This window comes from Aedes aegypti, chromosome 3, assembly GCF_002204515.2.
Source record: "Aedes aegypti strain LVP_AGWG chromosome 3, AaegL5.0 Primary Assembly, whole genome shotgun sequence".
NCBI lineage: Eukaryota > Metazoa > Arthropoda > Insecta > Diptera > Culicidae > Aedes > Aedes aegypti.
In genome coordinates, this window is record NC_035109.1 from 223,584,121 (window position 1) to 223,602,466 (window position 18,346).

At 41.4% G+C, this 18,346-nt stretch overlaps 1 protein-coding gene across 1 annotated transcript in view; it reads right to left on the reverse strand.

Annotated features, from left to right (window-relative positions):
- The window catches only part of LOC5575487 (ATP-binding cassette sub-family G member 4), a 144,092-nt gene that overhangs the window by 39,134 nt on the left and 86,612 nt on the right, over positions 1-18,346 (reverse strand). The window contains exon 3 of the mRNA XM_021853659.1: positions 11,727-11,856. Coding sequence (XP_021709351.1) covers positions 11,727-11,856 — 130 coding nt within the window. The remainder of the gene's footprint in view (positions 1-11,726; positions 11,857-18,346) is intronic.

Sequence of the window (18,346 nt, forward strand, 5' to 3'; positions counted from 1 at the left end):
TTTTTATTTTATCCGAGATGGATTGACTGCATAAAGTCAGATCAAGGACTTCTTGTCGTAAGATGTTTTCAAATGTAGGCTTATCACCGACATTGCATATGTCAATATTTTTGGAGGAAAGAAACTGCAAAAGATGCTCACCTCTGATATTTGTGTTTGTACTTCCCCATACAAGGTGATGAGCATTGGCGTCACAACCGATGACGAAGGGGATGTTATGTTTTTGACTGTAAGAGACAAGAGCAGCCATCTCTGGAGGAGGAATGTCTTCTGCGTCGCCAGGGAAATACGCCGAAACCATAATGATCTCAGTACTGCCCCTAGCAGTAGAAACCTCCATCCTGACCGCCACGATGTCCCTTTTGATGAATTCTGTAATTGGAAAACATTTAGTATCATTGCGCATTAGAATAGCTGCTCTGGGAGAGAGCTGGCTGTCATCATATACCAACCTACACGAGTTTAGTTGAATACCTTGTATTCGAGTTTTGTTGACCCATGGCTCTTGAATCAGTGCAGTGCCACGGAAAGGTGTTCTTTTGTGAACCTCCTGCAAAGCACATCTGTTGCGCACTGAGCATGATGGAGATTCACTTGGAGGATTTTAATCATTGTTGAGGCATTCCTTGCTTAGCGCTTGTACGAGTCGGTTGACTGATTCCCGGTCTCATCGCACGGCACTTTTGCAAAGTACTTTTTGACCTTTTTCCCCCACCGCCCGCGTGGGTTTTTGGTTCAGTATTTTCGTAATAGTTCCAAGTACGACTAGTTTAGTGCAATATTTGTGCTTAGGCGATCGCGCTTTGCGAAGGAAGCGAACTAGTGTAACTAGTATCGTTCCACCGCAATAAAAAAAGTCATCACATCCAGCTCTAAGTGATTGATTTTTTTCCCCCGCACCGAGAGCAACATCAAAGCAGAAGTCATTCTGCTACCTACGGTGCGTGAACGTTCTCCTGCTGTACATCGAACGTAAACGGATAAGTATAAATTTGTATACCAATTCCATATCCATTGAATTGCTATCACATCTCCGAATAAACAGTGTTGAGGTCAAGCTTGTTTTCGCTTCTTTTCTGTCTCTCTCCCGGTTCGATTGTTTCGACCGAATAGGGGAGTAGGGTACAAAATAGTCCACTGATCGGTAAATTTTTTTTTTCTTGATTTTTTTTTTTTTTTTTTATTCTGCCCGTATAGGGGAGGTGTGTACATAGTAGCGCATTGATTAGTTAAGTTTTTTTTTCTTTTCACATTTTTTTTTGTTTTTTTTTTTTTTTCTTTTTACTTTTTTTTTTGTTTTGTTTATTTGGTTGCGGTTGAAAGTTTTCCCGCATGGACGAATCGGATGGAGGCGATACGCCTCCTAAAGATCTTGTTGCTAGAACGCGGTTTTATCAACCATCTTCGGCAGGGCCTTGGGTTGTCTATTTCCGGCGCAAAAGTAAGATTTTGAATGTGCTCTCGATCTCTCGAGAGCTGACGCGTAAATATCCTGGGACCGTTATTCATCAAGTAAAACAATCCAAGCTGCGTGTAACTGCACCTAGTTACAAAGCAGCAAATGAGATTGCTCAGCATGAGGCTTTTACTGTGGAATATTACGTCTACATTTCTGCACGAGAGGTAGAGGTGGAAGGGAAAATCGTTGACGCGAGTCTGACATGCGAAGACATAAAGACTGGCAAAGGCGTTTTTGATAACCGGTCAATTCCTGATGTGGCTATACTGGATTGCAAACAATTGCAATCAGTTTCCATGGAAGGAAATAAGAAAGTGTTTTCGCCGTCAGCCTCGTTTCGAGTGACTTTTCCTGGTTCCGTCCTCCCAAAATTTGTTTGCATTGATAGTGTTTTTTACCCAGTGCGCCTATATGTGCCGAAGGTATTTAATTGTACCAACTGCAAGCAGCTTGGTCATAGTGCTAGCTTTTGCGACAACAAGCCCCGTTGTGGCAAATGCAACCAAGCTCACTTAGAAGATGCTTGCACAAAGGAAGCTGAAAAATGCTGCTACTGTAGCAAGGATCTGCATGACTTGCAGAAATGCCCGGCATACAAAAGGCGCATTCGAAATGAGAGTCGCTCCATTGTGAAGCGCTCCAAGAAGACGTATGCGGATATGGTGAAATCTTTAAATCCGCCAGCAAAAGAGTCTTCATCAGCCATCCCAGTTGGTAACTCTTTTCAAGAGTTGTCTTCCGACGAAGCGTACGACGACGAAACCGATGGGGGGGATTCTTCGGAGGTACACGCACCCGGAAAAAGAAAGTCTCCATCTTCTCCGGGACTGCGCCGTAAGGTATTGAAATCTTCCCTCAAAAGTTTGCCTAATTCCAAAGGAGGTGGGGCAAATTTGAAAATGCCGAAGCAACAGGTCTTTGATGCATCCGTTCCGTGCTGTAGCAAAGATTTGCCGCCCCCGCTTCCACCGATTAAATATACTTCAAAAAGAAGCTCTAGACAAGATAGCAAGAAAAAAGCTACTGAAGTCCCTCGCTCTTCCTCGAAAACCCCCCGGGCCAAGCGAGGACTGATAACTTTTAAGGCCCTTGTGGATCGCATATGTGATGCCCTCGGAGTTTCAGACTCATTCAGAGGCATACTCGACCTTTTTCTCCCCGCAATAGAAGAGTATCTCAGGGAATTGACTATCTCGTGGCCCCTCCTTGCTTCGATCATATCTTTCGATGGATAATTCATCGAGTGAGGTACAAGATATGATCACTGTGCTACAGTGGAACTGTCATAGTCTAAAACCTAAACTAGACACATTTAAGTTTTTGCTTCACAATTCCGATTGTGAAATATTTGCACTTTGTGAAACATGGCTTTCTTCTGAAGATGATCTCAACTTCTACGATTTTAACATTATACGCCAGGATCGAGATGATAATTACGGGGGAGTACTTTTAGGGATCAAAAAGTGCCATACATTCTACAGAATCCCAATCCCGACCCATCCAGGCATAGAAATCGTTGCTTGCCAAATAAACGTAAAGGGTAAAGATCTTTGCGTAGCTTCTGTTTATATTCCTCCAAGAGTTTCAATAAACCGCCGTCATCTATGGAATGCAGTCTCCATGCTCTCATCCCCAGTTTTAATACTGGGTGATATGAACTCACATGGTACTGGATGGGGCGAATCTTATGACGATTGTAGAGCGGCTATTTTCTATGATTTATGCGACGATTTCAATTTGAACATTTTGAACACAGGTGAAGTGACACGTATTTCATCCGACGGCAAAGAAAGCCGCATTGACCTGTCTTTGGGTTCAAGTTCACTATCATTCGATTGCATGTGGAAGGTCATCGATGATCCCCATGGTAGTGATCACTTGCCCATAATAACCTCTATCAGAAATAATTGTGAAAGGTCAGAACAGTCAATTCAGGTTCCTTTTGACCTCACTAGGAATATCGATTGGCAAAAATTTGCATCAGCGGTAACTTTCGGAATCGAATCATTCAACTCCCTCCCACCGTTGGATGAGTATCGATTCCTAACAGAATTGATTTATAAAAGTGCATTAGAATCCCAAAAACAACGAGTTCCAAGTGGATCCTTCAAAAGACGACCAGCCACACCTGGTTGGGATGATGAATGCACTCAGTTGTATCGAGAAAAATCTAATGCCTTTAAAGCTTTTCGTAGATATGGTACCTCAGAACTTTATTTAGAGTACTCGAAGCTCGAAAATAAGCTGAAGAATCTTATCAAAGCGAAGAAACGTAGTTATTGGCGGCGTTTCGTTGATGGCCTCTCACGAGAAACTTCAATGTCGACGCTTTGGAGAGTGGCTCGCAACATGCGAAACCGCTCATCCGCAAATGAGAGTGATGAATACTCCAACCGTTGGATATTCAACTTCGCAAAAAAGGTCTGTCCAGACTCAGTTCCAGCTCATCCGCCTCTCTGGGAAACTCCAAGAGACGATTCTTTGGACAGGCCATTCACTATGCTGGAATTTTCTATGGCTCTTCTTTCATCAAACAACTCCTCTCCGGGACGCGATATGATTAAGTTCAATCTTCTTAAAAATCTCCCCGATATCGCTAAAAGACGGTTGCTTGACCTGTTCAACTCATTCGTGGAGCACAATATTGTTCCACCTGAATGGAGACAGGTCAAAGTAATAGCTATTCAAAAGCCTGGGAAACCAGCGTCTGATCATAATTCGTACCGCCCGATCGCTATGTTATCATGTTTAAGGAAATTGTTAGAGAAAATGATCCTATCCCGACTCGATCACTGGGTCGAATCAAACAATATGCTTTCCAATACTCAATTTGGCTTTCGCAAGGGTAAAGGAACAAACGATTGTCTAGCGTTGCTTTCATCAGATATTCAATTAGCCTTTGCCGACAAGGAGCAACTGGCATCAGTTTTTCTGGATATTAAGGGCGCATTTGATTCAGTTTCCATAGAAATATTGTCAGAAAATCTGCACAATAGTGGCCTACCTGGACTATTGAATAATTTCTTGTACAATTTGTTGTCAGAAAAGCACATGAGCTTCACTCTCGGCCAACTGACAACATCCAGAATTAGCTATATGGGCCTTCCCCAAGGCTCATGTCTAAGTCCCTTGCTTTATAATTTTTATATTAAAGATATTGACAACTGTTTGGAAGAACCATGCACGCTTAGACAACTTGCAGATGATGCTGTGGTCTCTATGAAGGGCCCACGAGCGGAAATCTTGCAAAGACCATTGCAAAATTCCCTTGATAATCTATCCACTTGGGCTAGAAATTTAGGGATCGAGTTTGCGCCGCAAAAAACTCAACTGGTTGTATTTTCAAGGAAGCGGAATCCTGCCCAACTAAAGCTTAAGCTTTTGGGAACAGACATCGACCAGTCTTTGACTTCAAAATACCTTGGGGTCTGGTTTGATTCTAAAGGCACTTGGCAAACCCATATTAGGTATTTAATGGAAAAATGCCAACAAAGGATCAATTTCCTACGAACAATTACCGGAACATGGTGGGGTGCTCATCCGGAAGACCTCATAAAACTCTATAAAACAACCATTCTCTCTGTTCTAGAGTATGGCTCTTTCTGTTTTCTCTCAGCAGCAAACTGCCACCTTATCAAATTGGAACGAATTCAATATCGTTGCTTGCGTATCGCCTTAGGGTGTATGCACTCAACACATAATGCGAGCCTGGAGGTACTGGCAGGGGTTTTACCGCTACAGAACCGATTCTGGGAGCTCTCGCTAAGAATACTTATTAAGTGTGGAGTGAGCAACACACTCGTCATTGAAAACTTCGAAGAATTGCTCAAACTGAATACTCAGTCAAAATTCATGAGAGTTTATCTCTACTACATGTCATCTGACATAAGTCTTTCATGTTATAAACCTCCACGTGTACGCTTCACCAATGACAGTTCCTCTGTTGAATACGATCTGACCATGAAACAAGCTGTTCATGGAATTCCAGATCAACTTCGATGTTTAACTATTCCACGTATTTTCAACGCAAAGTACCAAAATGTCGATTCCTACAGGAGATATTTCACAGACGGGTCCCGTATCAATGGATCCACTGGCTTCGGTGTCTTCAATGAAAACTCTTCCGCCTTCCGAAAACTTCAGGAACCTTGCACGGTTTACGTTGCTGAGCTGGCAGCAATCAACTTCGCTTTGGGGATGATCTCAAACATGCCCGCAGACCACTTCTTCATCTTCTCGGATAGCCTCAGTTCTATTGAGGCACTCCGATCGATGAAACCTGTAAAGCATGCATCTTACTTTCTTACAAAAATAAGAGAGCAGATGTGTGCACTGGTCGAAAGATCATATAAGATTACCTTTGTATGGGTCCCCTCACATTGCTTAATTTATGGCAATGAGAAGGCGGACTCTCTCGCAAAGGTGGGCGCTGAGGAAGGTGAGATATATGATAGAAGAATTTCACACGATGAATTGTTTCATTTAGTACGTCAAAGTTCTCTTCACGGTTGGCAAAGCGATTGGCTGAATGGCCAACTGGGACGGTGGTTACATTCCATAATTCCTAGAATTTCCTTGCGAGCGTGGTGGAAAGGTTTGGAACTAAGTCGAGATTTCATTCGCGTGATGTCAAGACTTATGTCCAACCATTACTCGCTAGATGCACATTTGCACAGGATTAACCTCGCGCTGAGCAATATTTGTAATAGGTGTGGTTATGGTTATGATGACATCGATCACGTAGTTTGGAAATGCCCGGATATGGACGCCTCCAGAGCGCAACTTTTGGATACCCTTGCGGCCCGAGGTAGACAACCCTATGTTCCTGTTAGAGATGTGTTGGGCACTCGCGATCTCATTTATATGGTCGCAATTTACGATTTTCTTCGCTTGTCCTGTATAAAAGTTTAATTCTCTTGTGTTCTCTTCTCCAGTTTTTTTTTTCTCTGTGTTTGTCCCCTTTATGTTGGATTGAGGATCCTGGCCATCCGGCAGACGAATACCGGCAAGAAATTGGTACCAACGCCATTACACGTCACCACGAGTTACCACGATATACCTCCCGGATGAGCTGCAGAAAACCCTAAACCCAATCCTCACCATGTCCTTCCTTCCAAAAATTGTGACCATTAACCTCGAGTTGCCACGAGTACCCTGGCTCCATCCCATACTAATTTTGGTATGAAAAAGTGAATGATTTGTAAATAATACAAAAAATGGATTTCGGCTCCGTAAAGCGTTAAACGCGATTGAGCCTCAAATAAATGAACTAGATAAAAAAAAAAAAATCATTGTTGAGGCGTTCCGCATTTTCCGGACGTTCGCCGTCCTTCTTTGGATGTTGCGGATCATCAACTTTTGATTTTGGGGGATGTCTTAGATTTTGGTTTTTGTCCTTTCCCTTACCTAGGCCTGCTGGCTTATCCCCTGTGGTCAATTTTACACTTTTGACATTTCCACTGCCCTTATTGGGAGCCATTGAGGTGACACCGCTTGGGCCAGGAAGTGAGGTCAAACATGCATCTGTTCCATCAGAGGAGGACAAGCTAGCCTGTATGGTGGGAGTTGGTTGTGGGATGCTACTAGAGGCCTCCTCAGATTTCTCTTGGGTCGGCTGTCCAGTTGGATTGTCATTGGAGTTTGGGGTTGTGCTCTTTACTTTCCTCAACTGTATTTCTCCAAAGCGGTAGTTGAGGATGAACTTGGATTGAATGAGTTTTTCCATGTAGATACCGAATATACCTCTGCATCTCCACAGTTCTCATGGAAAAGATATAGGGTTAGAGGGTTGTAATTGTGATGCGATCCATAATATAATCACGCCTAACCGGATTCCCGATTACGCATTGCATGTCAATCAAGTGTACCGTTTTGACTCATATTCCGAACACTTAAGGCCAAGAGTGACTTCAAATGCATCTGATTAGCATAAATTAGCTGATATTTGTGTAAATTTTAATTTCTTCGCAAAGTCTAACTGTTGGCTGTTGGGTGTACCGATAATAATCTTAATTTGATTAGTTTTAGTATTGTTTCTACGTAAAAGTATGAAACAACATTTTGATTCAAATTCCGAACACTGCGTTCATTCTGTCTCATATTCCGAACACCTTGATTCAAATTCCGAACAGCACGAATAAATCGTATTCAAATGAATAATTTCGCAAATAAATTTATCTGAGCTGGTTCTACTGGTCTCAAACTAGAGAATCATCACTTCTCCCGCATTATAAATTATATATATTATATGGAGACGTCAAAAATTTAATTGCAATAGACTGCCATTTCCGTGTTGTTTGGTAACATATTTCAGCGAAACATTTCAACCAAATCCCCAAACCAACCAAATCTGTTCGGAATTTGAGACAAAACGGTACTTACGGTCTAATCACTCGCTCCCGCTGGAGCAAGCGACACGATCACGTAACTTTTTTGTTCGCACTGCGTGAACCGGACACGATTGATCTTTATTGCATCGCTCTTCCCCTTAAGTAAGCGAGTAAGCGACACAAGTACACAGGGGTAAGCGACACAATGGATGGACCAACCACTACTATTTTTTTTTGGACTGCACGCACTGTTAATGAAAAAGAAAGATGGATGTTTTGTATAGTTTGACATTTCAAAAAAAGATTAAGAGGTTGTGTATAATGATCGTTTTAACGTGAATTCGTGAATGAACTCGCTTGACCCTCCTCCCCTCTTCTGACGGAAATCCTGGCTACGCCCATGGACTAGCATATATGCTGAAAGATATATGGATACACAGAATCATGAGGTATTCTGAAGCTCATTTGGTTAAAGCGCCTGTCTAGCATACACGGAGTCGTGAGCTCGAGTCTCACTAAAACAAACATTGGCTTCTCAATCTCGTCTCACTAGAACACACTATGGCATCTGATTACATGTTCCCAAAGTGTGATACACTAGAATACTTGGTTAATACCAGTAAAGAGCAAACATCATCAGAAGTTCAAGAAGCAATTTCTAGAAAGTGGAAGCATATCAAAACATATTACTTGATAGCTTTTGATGTCTTCTGATGTTGTTACGTCCTTCAATACATGACTTGTGCCATAATGTTACGCCAAAAAACTATGTCCATGACTGTTAGCTTCCAGTTTCTCTTACTTCCAAGATCCTGCTCCACTTAGTCAAACCACCTAGTTTGTTACGCTCCTTTTATTCTAGTATCGGCCGGATTCCAGGTGAACACCATTTTTGTGGGATTGTTGTCCGGCATTCTCACAACGTGCCCCGCTCATCGTACCCGTCCAGCTTTGACGACTTTTTGGATACTGGGTTCACCGTAGAGTTGCGCAAGCTCGTGGTTCATTGTTCTCCTCCATACGCCGTTCTCATAAACTCCGCCAAAGATCGTCTTAAGCACAAGTCGTTCAAAAATTCCTAGCGCTTGCAGGTCCTCCTCGAGCATTGTCCACGTCTCATACCCGTAGAGGACTACCGGTCTTATCAGCGTATTGTATGTGGTACACTTAGAACGGAGGTGAAGTTTACCAGACCGCTGTCTTGTGGAGTCCGTACTTCCGGCAATGATAAGTTTTCGAATTTTTCTGCTGCAGTTGTTATTCGATGTTGCCAATGATCCGGGGTAGACAAATTCGTCCACCACCTCGAACTCATATCCGTCGATCACAACGCGTCTGTCAATACGAACTCTATCGCGCTTGGTTCTTGCAGCCAGCGGATATTTCGTCTTCGACGTATTCACCTTCCATTCAACTCGTTCTGCTTCACATTTTAGTCTGGTATGCTGCTCAGCAACCATCTGGACCGTTTTTCCGACAATGTCCGCGTCGTCAGGCTGGATTTATTGAAGATCGTGCCCCGCATGTTGTAGTCCGCCCGTTTTATAACACCTTCTAGCTTAATATTGAACAGGAGACAGGAAAGACCATCACCTTGTCGAAGTCCTTTGCGTGTTTCGAACGAGTCGGATAATGCAGCCGATATCTTCACACAACAGTCTAGTTAGTTTCCCGTGAAAACCATTCTCGTCCATAATTTGCCATAGCTTTTTGCGGTCGATGTTATCATAGGCCGCTTCGAAATCAATGTGTAGGTGATGCGAAGGGACTTGATATTCGCGACACTTTTGAAGGATCTGTCGCAACATAAAGATTTAGTCTGTTGTCGATAGCCCGTCCACGAAACCGGCTTGATAGCTTCTCCCAAATCTGATTGTTAGTGGCGATAGACGGCAGAAGATGATCTGGGAAAGCACTTCATTCGTCTTTTTCTTCTTGACATTAACGTCATCACTGGAACAGAGCCTGCTTCTCAGCTTAGTGTTCTTATGGGCACTTCCACAGTTATTCATAGAAAGCTTGCTTTGCCAAAGTATATCGTGTGACAGGTACGATTGTACTACATGCCCAGGGAAGTGAGACAAAATAATAAATTAATGAAATCGATACAAATCTGTAAAAACTACGAAATTTGTAAAAATCGTGATTATTGCGACCGACACTACTTCTGTAAAACAAATACTACACCCCCCCCCCCTAGGCCCCCTCCAGAAAAAAAATCCTAGCTACGCCAATGATTACTCCCCGCAATGAACCAGTTCCCTTTGGAATTTTCTTTTATGTTAAATTAAATTTCAATTAAATTTGCTTTCCAAAACGGCAAAAAAAAACGGAAATACGTTTGAATTTCACGAAGTTATAGCAATTTCAATAAGACTCCAAGGCACAGACAATCAAAATTTCAATCAATGAATACTGAAAAATGGTTCTAATGGTGCTAATGGGAAAGAGTGTGGAATAAATCCCTATTTTCCTGGTTTAAATCACACTTCCATATGCATTTTACTTTACTTATATAACCGCTTAATTAAAGTGATCAATATCAATTCGTGACTTACCGAATGTCACAAAGATTTCTCAGTCAAATCTTCAATCATTTATGAACAAGTGTCATACTTCGATCGAATTGAACACTTCAGATATTGATATATGTAGTACGTACATATAGCAATACATGGTATGAGCAGGCACCTGAAATGGTCCCAATCTAGCCGTTTGCTGACACTGTTCTGCAGTTCCCAGTTTGCCAGTGTCGTCACGATTATGATTATCAACCCTAGGTCTGATTCATCCAACTTAGCATGCGATGCATTGGAAGTTTCATCACGATTTTGTGCCGTAAGTGCAGCCATGATAAACTTTGTTCGCTAGTAAGTCGGACATACATATGACATGCAGTAGCGGTACAAGCCTATTCAATGGCAAAAAGTGCATTACCTGTGCACATCTAGCAGTGTCACACGTCACACCATTGACTAACCGGTAGCCCATAAAATGGTGTATTTTTCCTGTACTTTTAGTTGTATGTATCACATTAACCTTTGCTGGCCTGGAATACATCGCATCCATATCAAAGCTGGTAGTAATGCTATTAACACTAATGCCCATGCGTGACTAGAATTTCAGCGATAAAGGAAGGGTCGGTGACACGGTCATCGGATATATGATGATGACTAATCTGTTTTGTCACAGAAACCAGAAAAATTGAATCGATGAAAACAATTTCATCATTTTTTTTTATGTTTTCCATAAAAAATGTTTTTTCTAAGGATTTTGTGCCTGAAAGCGTTTGAAGTGGTTTGAAATAATTCCAAAATTATTAAAAAGGAATGGGTTGTAAGAATTCAGCCATAAGTTTATTGAGCATAGGATTCATTTTGAATGTGCATGTATTAAACCTTTACCCTAATCTTAATGTCCGTACATATAGCTTTTTAATTCATAACGTTCCCCGACCAGACGGAAGAAACAAGACTATAACAGAATGTGTTCCCCTGATATGATTTTTTTATATCACCAGTTGTTATAAAACATGTACCGTTAGTAGTTAAAATAACAAAAATTCTAACAAAATTTTCACCAAACAAAACTAAAATATAACAAATCCTATTATAATTTTAACAAAATTATTACTGAATGTGATACATAAATAAAAAATATAACAAATGTTGTTATAAATTTGTTACTGAAAATATAACAAGTTGAGAACAAAGCCATTTTTATAACACAATTATAACAAATTCTGTTATTTTTAACTGCTGCTGATAGGAATGTGTTATCATCTTGTTATGTGGTTCTGGTCGGGTCGGCATCCCACCGCATGTGCTTTTCAATAAGAACCTTTTTCATTAGTTCACGTGTAGACAAACAAACCAAATTTCAATTATCCACGGACCATGTGTACTATATTTGCTTCGTCCACTGCGCATTGTACTTACCGGTAGCCTGAGATCGCGTTTAGTAAACTGCTTTTTCCGGCCCCGGAGGGCCCCATGATTGCTGATAATTGACCATGCCGGAAAACGCCACTCACGCCTTTCAGTATTGTCTGTTTTCGGCTTTCGCTAACTGTAACGATGCAACAGAAAATAAGGAAGAAAAGGTCAATCACTTATGTAACTTGTAAGTAAATAAAGACAATAGTACTACAAAACAAAACAATTGCGAGTGTTGTCCATAAAGAGAGTTAGAATATAATGTAATGGCGGGTAATCCAGACTTTTAAAAAACAATGAAAATTACTCTGGATGTGATCCGAAGTATGACTGAATGGCACTTGATGTAAATGATTGAACGATACAAAATTATGTTCTTGAAGATGCATCGAACAAAAAAAAAGCAGTTTTACATGTTGAATGACACGAAAACGATGTTACTATGATCGGCATTTCCCGAATCAGGCGCTATTGAAGTTGAAATGTGGCACAAATTTACGTCATTTGCCTCGCTTCTTTCATGTGCATCCAACAGACGTAAAATCATAAGATTTTTTTTGCAATTTCTCATCGTAATAGGCTGTTTTTGATCACGCCAATCTGTCATGAAACGGCCTGCTTTCCTGCACTGATGTATGTAGTGCGGAAATAGTCATTACGCAACTGAAACCAGTGATGTAATGATTCATCATTCAACGCTCTCTCATTACGCAACTGTTTTGAGTTGCGTAATGAATCATAACACAACAATCTTTCAGAAATTGTAAAATAATAATGAATGCATTCCGATATAAATTCTGATACCCTTAAGTGGTCTTCTACAAAATTGCAAAAGATTTTTTGTCAGTGTGCATGGAAACACTCAAATTGAATGAATCCAACCAGATCAAATTCAAATTTGATTCCATTTGATGTTTCAAACAACTGTACAAAATTTAGTTCCAATTATCGCGTAAGAGCGTCTAACTAGATCTGCGCAAACTTGGGAAAATTAACGGCGAAAAATTTGATCAAAACTTTATTCGAGGTATGGCACGGAAAATTGCTGGGCATGGCGTACCATTTGTACCTCGCGTACCTGTAGGAATAAAATAGACCCCTTCGTGTGGTCCTTAGCCTCTTGCCCAGCAACTCCTTTCGCTACCTCCTCGTTGTATTGGCAGGGGTACGACCAACCTTAGGGAAGATCGGGTATCCAACCCCGGTGGGAACATTGGGGGATTTGCTTCTGCAAACTGATCATCTTCCGAGTGCCAGAGAAGGACTCTAAGCTAAACTGTGTACGATGGCCCTCCGGAAGGCTAGGGGGTTGGTGTCAGACCGTCCAAGCCAGCCGTAAAAAACTTCAGAACAGGAATGTCAACGAGAGAATACGGACCAGAACAATCGGCAAAGATCCCAGCGACGGAAATGGACTAGCGATTCGAAACTCGGTAAAAATCTCTCAACTTTATCGGGAACACACGCATACTTTCCGATGTACTGAAGGTCCGCAGTTCCGGAATCATAGCGCTGCAGGAGGTGTGCTGGACAGGAGCAATGGTGCGAACGTTTAGAGATAACCTAACCATCTACCAGAGCTGCGGCAACACATGAGAGCTGGAAATAGCTTTTATAGTGATGAGCGATATGCAAAGGCGCATGATCGGGTGGAGGCCAATCAACGAAAAAATATGCAAGTTGAGTATCAAATACCGGTTCTTCAACTTCAGCATCATAAACGTGCATGGCCTTCACTTCGGAAACACTGATGATGACAAGGATGCATTTTACACGCAGCACGAACGTGAGTACGACCGCTGCCCAATCCACGACGTCAAGATCATCATAGGAGATTTGAACGCTCAGGTTGGCCAGGAAGAGTTTACAGGCGCAAAGGGTTATGACAGCGGAGGAAGTGATTACGTCAGCACGGTTGATGAAGGAAATCAACCTGTTCCCACATTGAGGGAAGTTAAGGATGTCATCAATCAGCTCAAGAACAACAATGCCGCTGGTAAGGATGGTATTAGAGCTGAACTAATCAAAATGGGCCCGGAGAGGTTGGCCGCCTATCTGCACCAGCTGATTGTCAGAATCTGGGAAACGGAACAGCTGCCGAAAGAGTGGAAACAAGGGGTCATATGCCCCAACTACAAGAAGGGCGACAAACTGGAATGCTATGGAAAATCTTGGACGAGTACAGCTTTCCCAGAAAGCTCACAAGACTAATAAGAGCAACAATGGACGTTGTGCAGAACAGCGTGAAGATTTCGGGCGAACATTCCAGTTCGTTCGAATCCCGCCGGGAACTTGGACAGGGTGATGGACTTCCGTGCCTGCTGTTCAACATCGCGCTAGAAGGTGTCATGCGGAGAGTCGGGTTCAATAACCGAGGTACGATTTCCACAAGATCCAACCTTGCGAATGCTTTGCGAATGATATGGATATTGTCGGCAGAACATTTTGAACGGTGGCAAACCTGAACACCCGCCTGAAACGTGAAGAGGCAAAAGTCGGCTTGGTGGTGAATGCGTTCAAAACAAAGTACATGCTGATAGGCGGAACCAAGCACGACAGAGCCCGCCTAGGAAGCAGTGTTACGATAGACGGGAACCTACCTCGGATCCTTGTTAACGGGTGACAACAACGTTAGTCGTGAAATACGGAGACGCATCATCAGTGGAAGTCGCACCTACTATGGGCTCTAGAAGAAACTGCGGTCGAAAAAAATTCACCCCCGCACCAAATGTATCATGTACAAAACGCTAATAATACCGGTGGTCTTCTATGGACCTGCAAGCACTTGAAGTGTTCGAACGCTGGGTGCTTAGGACCATCTTTGGTGGTGTGCAGGAAAACGGTGTGTTGCGGAGGAGAATGATCCACGAGCTCGCTAAGCTTTACGGCGAACCCTGTTTCCAGAAGGTGGCGAAATCCGGAAGAGTGCCTCGGGTAGGGCGTGTTGCAAGACTACCGGACAACAACCCTGCAAAGATGGTGTTCGCGTCTAATCCGGTTGGTACAGAAAGGCGGGGAGCACAGCGAGCAAGTTGCCTTGATCAGGTACAACAAGATCTTGAGAGCGTGGGGCAAAATCGAAGTTGGAGGGACACAACCATGGACAGAGTAAATTGGCATAACATCGGTAACGAGATTTTATCAAGCTGATTGATGTAACACCAAGTAAATAAATAAAATGTGGAATTTAGCTTAATTGCTATCACAGCTACAACAGAAAATGAACTCTTAGGGATCAAAAAACTGTATTGGAAGAAAACTGGTGAGCAGTAAGAGACCTTCATTTTACAACATAAACCTAACAAGAAGAATACTAAAAGAAATTTTAAAAATATCAAAATGGTAGCATCTTAAGCATCACTGGAGAAAAAAAAGGAACTTATATCTTCAACCTTTTACCCTTAAGGCAGCATAACTTTTTGGAAATGTTCTGTTTTTCATTAGAATTAACGGTGTCTTTCGAAATATTATTAGCTAGCTCTTCCAGCAATAACTCGAAAGAACAGCCTATTTTTGAAAGAAGGGAATATTGGAGATGAAATGCTTCCAATTATGATGCCATTAGCCACTGTACCAGAATCAATATATCCGCCTATATTCAAAAGAGAGTAAAGTCTCTGATGAAAATCATAGGGAGGAAATATATGCCAAAAGATTATATCAAAAGAAAGATTAATATGTGGATGGGAAGGAAAATTGATATCGTATTTTACGCATGTTTACCAGCCGGCCTATTTCATTGCCTACAATAAATACCGCGCTGTACTCTGAACTATTCAGGTCAATGGCTCATTCGGCGTAGTGGCGTTAGGGGTAATGGGATGGAGCCGCATTAAATATAGTTCACCTTCTCTACTAACATTCTCCAATCCCGCTTCAACCGCAATCATTGCAAACAGTAGTTTGATTGGGGATTTGCATACGTTTACATACCTATTTTCAAAGTTATCCCAAATCCTAAAATCGACTTTTGAATATATGAAAAATAATAGGTGCATTCAAAATGAATCGTCATGCAATCTTTCAACTGTAATCGCTTACCAAGAAATGAAAACCAGTAGTTGTTTTAAAAATATAAAATTTGAATCTTCGAAACGGAAAACAGAGATAATAAGATTTTATCTAAAAATATCAAAGTTTAACGGTACAAGAAAAGAAGTTTTCCATATTTTTGGAAAATCTCCAGCTTTAAGTGACATATTTAAAACCCAAAACAATGGAAACGTAAGTTCCTCTACCAGTTTTTTTTTTCTCAGAAATATTAGGGTAACGGTGTTAGAATCATGCTATGTTACTGATAATGAAGCGTGTCAAGAATATTTACTTATATTAGGAACAGGGATTGAATCCTGAGAAAATTGAGAGAATCCCTCACTTATCGCTCTCTGTTACTATTGTTTTCTACGACAAGCCATTTTTTTTAAGCTTTCAGTTCATGGAATGATTTGTAGATGCTGTCATAAAATAGCATCGTCAACAAATCTTTTGTGGTTGCATTCCAGTGAGCATTAGACAAATGTCTACAAAATATCTCACGTCTTACTGCCGGAACTAAAACTGTAAGGAACCGTCATGTTGATTGGCTTGCAGTGCCGGCAGGAAGAATATTAAATAAAACGACTTCTTATGGTGTGCAAAACAAGCACTGCAGGCTCAATAACCCCTGCATTGTCTGGATCATTAACAAAAGCCAGTTCGAGCAGCCGATCGTTATGGTTGAGAGAGAACAGTGCTCGGAACAACCCATAGATGCAGGCTTCCGAATTCTCACTCACTCTCACGATAATGGATTTATCCCTCACAGCAATTTTCAGCGATCAGCTGCCTTGCGATTTTATCCGTCCACAAAACAAAGCGAAAATAGATAATTGCACATTTCCGCAGCTGTGAGAAGTTTGTTTTCTCTTTCTCCGATCCATGGAGAATTTTTCCTGTACCCATCGCCACGAGCAGCAGTTGCTTTTATGCACCAAATTAACCACTCCTTTCGTCAAGTTGGTGTGGTTGCATGGTTAGAGTGCACGCATCGCGGTTGTTTTTAGCAATGTTCTAGGTTCGAATCCCGTAGCCGACACTAGTTTTTGTTTATCCACATAGTGATAATTCTCCGGAGCAGTTGGTGAGCGAAAATATGATGGAGTGAAAATCAAATTATCCACAGAGTGGAGTGATTTTCGGTTATCCACCATCGTAGCTCCAGGGAAAATTAGTGTGAGCGATAAAAGATGTTCACGTGAGGAAGCGAAAAAAGCATTCTCCTTACGTGCGAAAAATCGTAGATTTCGCATCATTGATACGAAAATTCAGAACCCTGCATAGATGCAATGAATTATACCGTCAGCGATCGAGATCTTGAATTTATTAATTTATTGATTTGCTTCACTAACAGGCTACCCAGTGTGTTTTGGAGGGTAAATCTCAGATTCAACATCGTTGGGCAGGCCAACAATTTGTAGTGCATCACTAAAATATTTTCAATTCCAAAATTTTCGGAAGTCTACATAGTTATCATTCACATGTGATAGATAAAAACTCAGGCAGTCGTGATATGATAAAATCTCACGATAAGTTAAGTACCTTTGAAAACTTGAGTAGGGACACAAATCGGCGATTATGATGGACATCTTCGGGCATAGAAAAAGCATCCAATAGTGTTTGACATGAAATTTTGAATTGTAAAATGGAATACAATATTTAAAGAATGTCTAGAACTCAGACTAAAAGAATGTGGTCAACTGTCTCTCTAACTTGATATTTCATATCTCGATATCGAGTTATGGAATCATAGTAAAAGTTGATTTTCATGGCTGCCTAGATGGTCCCTGGAACCGCAATTACACTGATTATGTGTTCAAGACGATGATCTTTTCAATACTGGTTTACTGTTTATAAAATGTCTACAGAATATTAGAGTGGGGTTAAAAAAATCGTTTTTGCTCCACACCACTAATTCGATTCTTGATCAAATTCTGAGTGTCCTCCCAAAATTTGAGCTCATTTGGATGAAAACTGAGACTGCACAAGCCCTTTAAAGTTTATATGGGAGTTACTATGAGAAAAGCAACCAATTCATTCAATCGGTCATATTGTTTGCCCATATGCTCTTGAGGATTAGAGCTACGTTGATACTGTGAGATACATCCATCAGCTGCAACTTTGCCGAAGGCTGTTTTCAAATCGGACGCCTCAGTAAATAGTTATTGATTTATATCCAGACACAGACATCCAGACATCCTGGAAATTTTCTCGACTTCCCAGGGCATATAGTATCTTCGTACCTGCCACACGATATACACATGCAAAAATGGTCATTGGCAAAGTAAGCTCTCAGTTAATAACTGTAGAAGTGCTCATAAGAACACTAAGCTGAGAAGCAGGCTCTGTCCCAGGGGAAGTAACGCCAGAAAGAAGGAGAAGAATTACTGGGATGTCCGATTTCAAAACGGTCTTCGGCAAAATTATAGCTGATTATTTTATCTCACAGTATCAAGATAGTTCTAATCCCCAAGAGCACATGGACAAGCACTATGACCGATTGAATGAATTGCTTGCTTTTCCCATAGTAATTCCCATATAAACTTTAACAGACTTGTGCAGTCTCAGTTTTCATCCGAATGAGCTCA